This window comes from Penaeus vannamei, chromosome 28 (genome assembly GCF_042767895.1).
Source record: "Penaeus vannamei isolate JL-2024 chromosome 28, ASM4276789v1, whole genome shotgun sequence".
Classification (NCBI taxonomy): Eukaryota; Metazoa; Arthropoda; class Malacostraca; order Decapoda; family Penaeidae; genus Penaeus; species Penaeus vannamei.
In genome coordinates, this window is record NC_091576.1 from 22,519,586 (window position 1) to 22,531,152 (window position 11,567).

At 33.3% G+C, this 11,567-nt stretch overlaps 1 protein-coding gene across 1 annotated transcript; it reads left to right on the forward strand.

The window, feature by feature from the left end:
- Positions 1–4,254: 4,254 nt before the first annotated feature.
- Positions 4,255–11,352, forward strand: LOC113812906 (uncharacterized). The gene is made up of 4 exons (XM_027364829.2): positions 4,255–4,493; positions 6,496–6,651; positions 9,662–9,838; positions 11,051–11,352. The coding sequence occupies exons 1-4, from the start codon at positions 4,298–4,300 to the stop codon at positions 11,275–11,277; spliced, it is 756 nt and encodes a 251-aa protein (XP_027220630.2). The 5' UTR covers positions 4,255–4,297; the 3' UTR covers positions 11,278–11,352.
- The last annotated feature ends 215 nt before the right edge of the window (positions 11,353–11,567 follow it).

Consider the following 11,567-nt stretch of genomic DNA (forward strand, 5'->3'; position numbering starts at 1 on the left):
CCTAAGATTGAATAGATTTTTTTTGTGATCATTATTATTATCATGATCATTAATGGTATTAATGATGTTGAAATTATCATTATCATTATTTATCATTATGATGATTATCATTATTATTGTTGTCATTATCGTTATTAGTATAATTATCATCATCGTTATCATTACTATTATCATCATTATTATAATTATCATTATCATAAGGATCATTATTATTACTATCATTATTATTATCATTATTATCATTATCATTATTTTTGTTTTTATCATTATTATTATTATTATTATCATTATCATTATCATTATTATCATTAATATCATTAATATCATTATTATCATTATTATTATCATTATTATTAATATTATTATTATTACCATTATTATTATTCTTATTGTTGTTGTTGTTATCATTATTATCATTATTATCATCATCATCATTATTGCTATTATGATTGTTATTTTTATTATTATTATCATAATTATTATCATAATTAATATCATTACTATTCTTATTCCAATGATTATTATTATTATCAATATCACCATCATTCACGTTGCTATTATTGTCATATAATCTTCATTACTATTACAGTTTTAATTGTTCTTATCATTATGATTATCATTATCAATATTTTTAAAATTATCATTATCATTATTATCATCATTATCATCATTATTGCTATCATTGCTACCGTTATTATTATTATTGTTACTATTTTTATTATCCTTATTATTATCATTATTATCATTATTATTATTGTCATTATCATCATCATTATTATCATTATTATTATCATTATTATTATCATTATTGTCATCATCATCATTATTGTATTTATCATTATCAATCATTATTATTACTGTTATTATCGTTACTGTTATTATAATTATTATCATTTTTATCATCATTATCATCATTCTTATTATCATCATTATTGTTGTCATTATAATCATGATCATTATCATTCTTATTATCATTATCATAATTATTGTTATAACATTATCATTATTATTGTTATTAGTACTATCATTATCATAACTGATATTGTTGTTATCAACATTATTATCATCATCATCATCATTATTATCATTATTACTATTAGTATCATTATTATCATTACCATCGTTATTATTATCATTATTTGTATCATTACCATCATTATCATTATCACTATTACTCTTATTATCGTTATCATTATTATCATTACTATCATAATTATTGTTGTCATTATTATTATATTATTGTTATTATTACTGCTATTATTATCATTATCATTAGTATTAGTATCATTATCATCATTATCATTATTTTCTTCATCATTATTATTATCATTATTATTGTTGTTGTTATCCTTATGAGTATCAGTATCATCGTTTTCATTATCATTACTGTTATCATCATTATTATTATTACCATCATTATTATTATTATTATTATTATTATTATTATTATTATTATTGTTCTCAATATTATTACTATTACCATCATTATCATTACCATTGTTATGATTACTATTGTTATCATTATCAATATTACTGTTATCATCATCGTAATTATTATCATTATGATTATCATTATCGTTATCATCGCAAACATTGTCATCCTCATCTTCATTGTTTTTATTATTATTAATGTTATCACTGATGATAACTGCTGTTACTATTGCTGTTATCATTATCATGATAATTATTGTCATTATTATCATTATCATTACCGTTATTATTAGTAATAGTATTGTAATTATTACTGTTACTATTACCATTAGTATTATCATAATGATAAATATTATTATTGTTACCATTATCATTGTCATCGTTATAATTGTTTTTATTATTATAATTATTGTTATTATCATGACCATTATCATTATCGTTATTATTATTATCATTATGTATGTGTAAGTATGAGTGCGTATGAGTGTGTGTGTGTGTGTGTGTGTGTGTGTGTGTGTGTGTGTGTGTGTGTGTGTGTGTGTGTGTGTGTGTGTGTGTGTGTGTGTGTGTGTGTGTGTGTGTATGTGTGTAAGTGTGACTGTGTATGTGTATGCGTGTACGTGTATATGTGCGTGTGTGAGTCTATGTGCCCAAGGGCTATATAAGTACGTACTTATATAGACCTTGTATGTGCCCGTGTCTGTGTGTATGTGTGCGTATGTCTATAAATATACACATATATATACGTGAATATATGCGTGCAAACCAACCAACACATTTATTCACAGTACATATGACAGGTCATTATAAACACCTTTGTTTGCCCGTACAAATACAATAGCCTTTATAACCAAAGAAAATTTACTCTTGCCTTAATACTCACATTCGAACACCCAAAACCGATTTATACCAACACCTGTTCCATTTTTATTCATTTATTATTTATCTATATATATATATATTTTTTTTTTTTTTGTCTTTACCCTAAACAATGACGATCCGTTGTTATGTCGACCATTTGCCCGCGACCTAACGGCCATTTGCCCGCGCTTTAACGACCACTCTCTCTTAGGCAAAAGCATTTGTGTTCGGGCGATGTTAATGCGACTGTCTCCAACAAATGTTATTTATCATCGGTTGTATATTATACCAAAAGCCTAGGATGGGTGGTATTGTTGAGCGGAAGGAGGAGGGAGGGAGGTATGAGGATGGGAGGGAGGAAGGGGGAGGCGGGGAGGTGGAGGAGGGGAAGGAGGGAGAGAGAGAGGGGGGGAGGGGGGAAAGACAGAGACAGAGACTGATACATACAGAGAGAGAGAGAAATAGACAGGGGGGAGGGAGGGAGAAAGAGAGAGAGAGAGAGAGAGGGAGAGAGAGAGAGAGGAGAGGAGAGAGGGAGGGAGGAGGGAGGGAGGGAGGGACGGAGGGAGGGAAAGAGAGAGAGAGAGACAGACAGACAGACAGAAAAATAGACAGACAGGCATGAAGACAAACAGACAGAAAAATAGACAGACAGGCATGAAGACAAACATACACCAAACCAACAAACAGAAATATAGAAAGATAGACAAACAAACAAACAGTCAACAATAAAACGAAAGAGTAGAAAAACGAGAAATGCAAATTACTAGACACCAAATAGCTAAACCAGCGCATGAACTTTCCACGCCGATCAAAAGCATGACGGACAAAAGTTTTTACGCTCGGACACCACTTTCCGTCCGAGGATTCCATTAGCTCAAATTGCATTCAAACCATAAATTTACAATACCAATGTCGTTGGACGCACTTTGAAACACACCAACACCCGCATTAAACATCCCGTAACATCCCAGAAAACAAAAAAAGAGTAAATAGATACATACAAAAGGCGCGTGCGTGGTTGCCCGGGTTCCTTTATCAACAGAGAAAGACGATCCCATTTTCGGTCTCGCATTTCCCTCGCGCTCAAGCTACGGCGAGAGTCACTTGTTTACAGTGAGCATTCCTATAAACTATTTCTTCAGTGTTTGTACAGGTGAAAGTAAGTTATTCTTTTCTTTTCTTTTTTTTCTCTTAATTTTATTTGTTTCTTTTATGTGTGTGATTTCTCCATCTTTTCCATTATAATCATTATTGTCAGTTTTAATATTAATATTATCATTATTATTATCACTGGTATTATTACTATTGTCAGTATTATCATTATCATTATGATTATAAGCATTATTGTTATTGTTATTATCATTCTTATTATCATTGATATCATCATTACCATTAATGATGTTATTATTATTATAATAATGATAATTATCAGCATTATTATCATTACCATTATCATTATTACATATGTCATTGTTGCTTTTATGATTATTCCTTTTATATTGTAATGCTGTAATATATATATTTATATATACATAAACACACACACACACACACGCACACGCACACGCATATGCACACACACACACACACACACACACATACACACACACACACACACACACACACACACACACACACACACACACACATATATGTATGTATATATATATATATATATATATATATATATATATATATATACATTATTAATGTTATCATCATTATTATTATTAAGTTTACTACTATTATGGTGTTTACACACACACACTCACACATATGTAGTATGTATGTGTGTGCGTGTGTGTATATATATATATATATATATATATATATATATATATATATATATATATATATATATACATATATATGTATGTATGTATGTATGTATGTATGTATGTATGTATGTATGTATACTATATATATTCTCCCTCCTTCCCTCCCTTCCTCCCCCTCCCTCTACCGCTGCCACTCTTAATTCCCTTTGTTCTTTCCCTTCCAGATGTTCGCCCTCCTCCTCTACCCCCTCCTCGCCCTGCTCTCTGGTTCTCTGATAGAAGCCAGACTTTCGGTTTGGGGAAGCGGGAACAGCGGCCTTTCGTACGTCAAAAGCGAGCAGTACGGTGATTTTCTGGTCATGCAGAACCAGACCTTGAAGCAGGCTCTGGTGTACGAGAGCTTGGCCGCGGAAAATATGTGTAAGTAGGTGGGAAATTCGTGTTTTTTTATTATTTATTTATTTTTATTTTATTTATTTATATATTTTTCAATCTGTATTTTTTTTTCTTTAATCTGTATTTTATTTTTTAAGTGACTACTGGTACGGCAGAAAAGACACCACTATGAATTAGGTTAAGTTAGGTTAGTGTCCTTCTGGTTGCCCGGAAATGACGTTTGTATGCGCATATGTGTGCCGTACGCCTAACCAGTATGTGACAAGCAAAGTGTGGATATAGATCTTGGAGTACTTCTTGCTAGAATTTCACACATCATTAAAACTTCCTTTAAAGAGGACTTGACAGAGTTTGTTAATTCTCAACGGCCTGAAAGCTGTAGCATAAAACACTATGACCGGCTTATGTAAGATGTATTCATTTATGGTTTATATAAAACAAGAACAAGAGTGTGTGATACTGTGACCTCAAGAATCAGGCTGGGGTATAGATTTTATTGGCAAGTCCGTAAAGTCTGTAAAGTTGAAGAAACTAAGTGTAAAGCATGTAATGAAGAATAGGCCTATAAGCGAACACTTGTACATTATATCTCAGTGTCGTGCATTACAGCCTTTCAGACCACCTAGCATGAGGAATGGGGAACTATGCAACTACTTCATATCATCTCATGTCTTGGAAGAAATCCTTATGTTGTATCCTGAATTTGGAATGTAGTATCACATGACCACATATCAAATGTAACAATGTATTTCCACGCCCAATGCAGATGAGTAGATAAATTACTGTGTGGTTGTTCTTTAATTTTAAATGATATAGTATAGATCGTAATTATTTTATAACCTTAATTTCCAATGTAATACTACTATATAATGCTTTGACCATGCATCAAATGTACCACAGCTTGCCCACGCCTGTGCAGTTAGCCAGGGTGATAGAAGATAAAGGAAAGGAGAGAGAGAGAGAGAGAGAGAGAGGGGGGGGGGAGGGTGGTGACAAGTCTAAGATTCTCGGGGATAGGGTCTTGTAAGTCCTTTCGTTATACCACCTGCATGTCGTGTTTTACGCTGTGAAAACTCGGTCGTTGCGCTGACACTGGCAAAAAAAAATCGTTGGAAATTGTACAGTATACCTGATTATCAAAATTATTGCTATTGTGTCACGATTATTATCATCCTCATTAAAAGTTTGAACATCAATACGATTTTCAAGATCATCATCATTATTATAATCATTCTTAGTAATATCAGTATTAATATTAGCATTACTAGTCGTATGAGTATTATCAATAATTATCATCATTATCACAATCACCATCATTGCTCGCCCCCATTACCATCACCATCTCTCCCATTAATCCTACAATCGTTATCATCATCTTTATTCCCATCTTAATTATAATCGTTATCATCATCTGTATCTTAATCATAATCGTTATCATCTTTATTCTTATCTTAAATATATTCGTTATCATCTTTATTCTTATCTTAATCATTATCGTTATCATCTTTATTCCCATCTTAATTATAATCGTTATCATCATCTTTATTCTTATCTTAATCATAATCGTTATCATCTTTATTCTTATCTTAATTATACTCGCTATCATCATCTTTATTCCTATCTTAATTATAATCGTTATCATCATCTTTATTTTTATCTTAATCATAATCGTTATAATCATCTGTATTCTTATCTTAATCATACTCGTTATCATCATCTTTATTCTTATCTTAATTATAATCGTTATCATCATCTTTATTCTTATCTTAATTATAATCGTTATCATCATATTTATTCTTATCTTAATTATAATCGTTATCATCATCTTTATTCCCATCTTCATCATACTCGTTATCATCATATTTATCAATCATAATCGTTATCATCATCTTTATTCCCATCTTAATCACAATCGTTATCATCATCTTTATTCCCATCTTAATCATAATCGTTATCATCTTTATTCTTATCTTAATTATACTCGTTATCATCCTTATCATTTATCGCTGTTATCACCAAATCCCAGGCGAATGTCGGACCTTCTGCTGGAGTTCCTTAAGGTGCAACTCGGCGACGCTGAAGGAGGGAGTGTCGAGGGTGACCTGCGATCTGTCGGAGTCTGGTCCTTCGAATGCCACGGCTGAAGCGAGGACCGGCGTGACCTCGTCTATTTTCTGGTTGGGTGAGGTCTTGGGTGGTTTTGTTTTTTTGCTTTTTATCTGTCTGTGTCTTTGTTTTGTTTTGTTTTGTTTGTTTTTTTGTTTCACTGTGGCTCTGTTTTTGTTGTTTTCTTCTTTTCTTGTTTTCTGTCTTTTTTTTCTCTCTGTGGCTCTGTTTGTTGTTTTCTTTTTCTTTTCGTCTCTCTGTCTTTTTTCTTTTCTTTCTCTGTGGCTCTGTTTGTATTCTTTTTCTCTTTGTCACTCTGTCTTTTTTCTTTTCTTACTCTGTGTCTCTGTTTGTTTGGTTGGTTGTTTCTTTGTTTCTGTATTTCTTCTCTTTTTTTCTGTCTCTCTGTCTCTGTCTGTCTGTCTGTCTCTATTTGTCTGTGCGTCTTTGTCTCTCTATCTCTCCCCCTCGCCATCCCCCCCCCCCCCCTCTCTCTCTCTCTCTCTCTCTCTCTCTCCTCTCTCTCTCTCTCTCTCTCTCTCTCTCTCTCTCTCTCTCTCTCTCTCTCTCTCTCTCTCTCTCTCTCTCTCTTCTCCGCCCTCCCCCTCCCCCTCTCCATCTCCCCCTCTCCCCCTCTCCCTCTCCCCCTCTCCCCCTCTCCTCCCCTCCCCCTACCCCCCCCACCCTCCCACCCCACAGTAAAATCACCAACCACAAGTAAAAAAAAAAACGCAATCACCAAACCACCTCATTACCTTAAACAACCTAATCACCCAATCCGAATCAACGAACCACTTTTATCCATCTATTTATCTTTCTTTTTTTGTTTAAAACAGAACCTTTGAACCTCACGTACCTGTTATCTTTCTTTCTTTTTTGTTTAAAACAGAACCTTTGAACCTCACGTACCTGTTATCTTTCTTTCTTTTTTGTTTAAAACAGAACCTTTGAACCTCACGTACCTGTTATCTTTCTTTCTTTTTTGTTTAAAACAGAACCTTTGAACCTCACGTACCTGTCATCTCTCTTTTTTCGTTTAAAAGAGAAACTTTGAACCTCACGCACTCCATCTTATTTATCTTTCTTTCTTTAAACAGAACCTATGAACCTCACGTACCTGTTATCTTTCTTTTTTCTCGTTTAAAACAGAACCTTTGAACCTCACGCACTCCATCTATTTATTTTTCTTTAAAACAGAACATTTGAACCTCACGTACCTGTTATCTTTATTTTCTTCGTTTAAAACAGAACATTTGAACCTCACGCACTCCATCTATATATCTTTCTTTTTTCGTCTAAAGCAGAACCTTTGAACCTCACGTACCTGTTATCTTTATTTTCTTCGTTTAAAACAGAACATTTGAACCTCACGCACTCCATCTATATATCTTTCTTTTTTCGTTTAAAGCAGAACCTTTGAACCTCACGTACCTGTTATCTTTATTTTCTTCGTTTAAAACAGAACATTTGAACCTCACGCACTCCATCTTATTTATCTTTCTTTAAAACAGAACCTTTGAACCTCACGTACTCCATCTATATATCTTTCTTTCTTTAAAATAGAACCTTTGAACCTCACGCACTCCATCTATTTATCTTTCTTTTTTCGTTTAAAACAGAACCTTTGAACCTCACGTACCTGTTATCTTTATTTTCTTCGTTTAAAACAGAACATTTGAACCTCACGTACTCCATCTATATATCTTTCTTTCTTTAAAACAGAACCTTTGAACCTCACGTACTCCATCTTATTTATCTTTCCTTAAAACAGAACCTATGAACCTCACGTACCTGTTATCTTTATTTTTTACTCGTTTAAAACAGAACCTTTGAACCTCACGTACTCCATCTATATATCTTTCTTTCTTTAAAACAGAACCTTTGAACCTCACGTACCTGTTATCTTTATTTTTTTCTCGTTTAAAACAGAACCTTTGAACCTCACGCACTCCATCTTATTTATCTTTCTTTAAAACAGAACCTATGAACCTCACGTACCTGTTATCTTTATTTTTTACTCGTTTAAAACAGAACATTTGAACCTCACGCACTCCATCTTATTTATCTTTCTCTAAAACAGAACCTATGAACCTCACGTACCTGTTATCTTTCTTTCTTTTTTCGTTTAAAACAGAACCTTTGAACCTTATTTTTTCTCGTTTAAAACAGAACCCTTGAACCTCACGCACTCCATCTATTTATCTTTTTTTTTCGTTTAAAACAGAACCTTTGAACCTCACGCACTCCATCTATTTATCTTTCTTTAAAACAGAACCTTTGAACCTCACGTACCTGTTATCTTTCTTTTTCTCGTTTAAAACATAACAATTGAACCTCACGCACTCCATCTATTTATCTTTCTTTCTTTAAAACAGAACCTTTGAACCTCACGTACCTGTTATCTTTCTTTTTTCTCGTTTAAAACATAACAATTGAACCTCACGCATTCCATCTATTTATCTTTCTTTAAAACAGAACCTTTGAACCTCACGTACCTGTTATCTTTCTTTTTCTCGTTTAAAACATAACAATTGAACCTCACGCACTCCATCTATTTATCTTTCTTTCTTTAAAACAGAACCTTTGAACCTCACGTACCTGTTATCTTTCTTTTTTCTCGTTTAAAACATAACAATTGAACCTCACGCACTCCATCTATTTATCTTTCTTTCTTTAAAACAGAACCTTTGAACCTCACGTACCTGTTATCTTTCTTTTTTCTCGTTTAAAACATAACAATTGAACCTCACGCATTCCATCTATTTATCTTTCGTTAAAACAGAACCTTTGAACCTCACGTACCTGTTATCTCTCTTATTTCGTTTAAAACAGAACATTTGAACCTCACGCACTCCATCTATTTATTTTTCTTTAAAACAGAACCTTTGAACCTCACGCACTCTATCTACTTATCTTTCTTTTTTCGTTTAAAACAGAACCTTTGAACCTCACGTACCTGTTATCTTTATTTTTTCTCGTTTAAAACAGAACCTTTGATCCTCACGTACCTGTCATCTCTCTTATTTCGTTTAAAACAGAACCTTTGAACCTCACGCACTCCATCTATTTATCTTTCTCTAAAACAGAACCTCTGAACCTCACGTACCTTGAAGTTCTCCCTCGGGGTATTTACTGGGTTCCCGCCTTCAAGACCAACTTCACGGCAGCGGCAAGCATCTGCTCGAGCGTCTTTGGCCACCGACTTATGGTTGTCAAGAAGGAGAGCGAACGTCAACTCATGTCTAGGGCGGCTATGGCAATGAGTGAGTTTTATTTTGTTTTTTGTTTTTTTCTTCTTGTATTCTTATATTCTCATTCGTGTTTTTTTTTTTTATGGCAATGAGTGAGTTTGATTTTTTTTTCTTGTATTCTTATTCGTGTTTGTGTTTAGTTTTTCTGCTTTTCTGTATTTTTTTCTTAATTCTTATTCGTATTTCCATTTGATTATTTTTCTGTATTTTTTTATGGAAATGAGTGAGTTTTCTTATATTCTTATTCGTGTTTTTGTTTAGTTTCTTTCTCTTCTGTCTTTCTTTTTTTGATGGCGGTGACTGTTTCTTCTTTTTATATATTATTATTCGTGTTTTTGTTTAGGTTTTCTTCTTCTCTGTATTTTTTATTATTATTATTATTATATTATTAATCACATTTTGATTTGACTGTTTTTTTCTTTTTTTATGGGTATGAGTGATTTCTTTTTTTTTTTTTCTTATATTCTTATAAGTGTTTTATTTAGTTTTTTTCTTCTGTCTTTCTTTTTTCATGGCAATGAGTGAGTTTTCTTTCTTCTTATATTCTTATTCGTATTTTCATTTGATTTTTTTTCTGTCTTTCTTTTTTATGGGAATGAATGAGCTTTATTTTTTCTTATATTCTTACTTATACATATTTTTTCTTCTTCTGTCTTTCTTTTTTATGGCAATAAGTGAGTTTTCTTTTTTATATTCTTTATATTGTTTCTCGTATTAATAGGTGTTTTTCTTTTCTTCTTCTTTCTTCTTTTTTGTGGATTTTTAAGGAATACTTGTTGGTGGTATTGGTATTATTGTGGTGTGGTTCTCCGTCTTCTTTCCGTTTATTTTCCTTTATCCCCTTCCTTTTTTATCTTTTCCTCCCTCCCTTATCCTTTTTTCTTCCTTTCATGCTTCCCTTCCTACTTTTATACCTCCTTTCTTTCGCCTTCCTTCCCTACCTTTCTCTTCCGCGCTTCCTCCCCCCTCCTCTTCATTAACTCCCTACCCCCTCCTTTATACCACCCTTACTACTCTCAACAACCCCATTCCTTAACAACCCCATTTCTCAACAACCCCATCCCTCAACAACCCCATTTCTCAACAACCCTAACAACCCCATTTCTCAACAACCCCATTCCTCAACAACCCCATTTCTCAATAACCCTAACAACCCCATTCCTCAACAACCCCATTCCTCAACAACCCCATTTCTCAAAAACCCCATTCCTCAACAACCCACAGAAGCACCCATTCTCCTGCACCTCACGAAGAGCAAGGCCGGCGAACCCGTTTGGGGCGACGGGACATCCTACACGAACACCGTCATGGCCTCAACCGTACAACCCGGGATGATGCACTCAGCTATGCCGGTTTACAAGTACGTTTTGAACAGGAATTATCCGGCGCTGATGGAGACAGATTACGTCACGGAGGACTTCTTCCTGTGTCAGGGGGACCTGGATCAATGAGTTTGTTTGTTTGAAGTGTTTGTTTGTTTTACGTGTTTGTTTGTTTTACGTGTTTGTTTGTTTTACGTTTTTGTTTGTTTTACGTTTTTGTTTGTTTTACGTGTTTGTTTGTTTTACGTTTTTGTTTGTTTTACGTGTTTTTTTCATGTAAAGGGGGGACCTAGTTCACTGAATTTGTTTGTTTCGTTTTGTTATTTCATGTGTCAGGGGGACCTTGATCAATGAGTTTGTTTGTTTTAAGTGTTTGTTTGTATTGCGTGTTTGTTTGTTTGTTTGTTTTTGTTCATGTA

What these genes read in the sequence shown, in the direction of transcription:
- LOC113812906 (XM_027364829.2), top strand. Translation starts at nt 4,298, where the DNA reads ATGTTCGCCCTCCTCCTCTACCCCCTCCTCGCCCTGCTCTCTGGTTCT. An exon ending in CTTGGCCGCGGAAAATATGT is followed by an intron (nt 4,494 to 6,495) that starts GTAAGTAGGTGG and finishes ACCAAATCCCAG; the next exon opens with GCGAATGTCGGACCTTCTGC. An exon ending in CTCGTCTATTTTCTGGTTGG is followed by an intron (nt 6,652 to 9,661) that starts GTGAGGTCTTGG and finishes TCTCTAAAACAG; the next exon opens with AACCTCTGAACCTCACGTAC.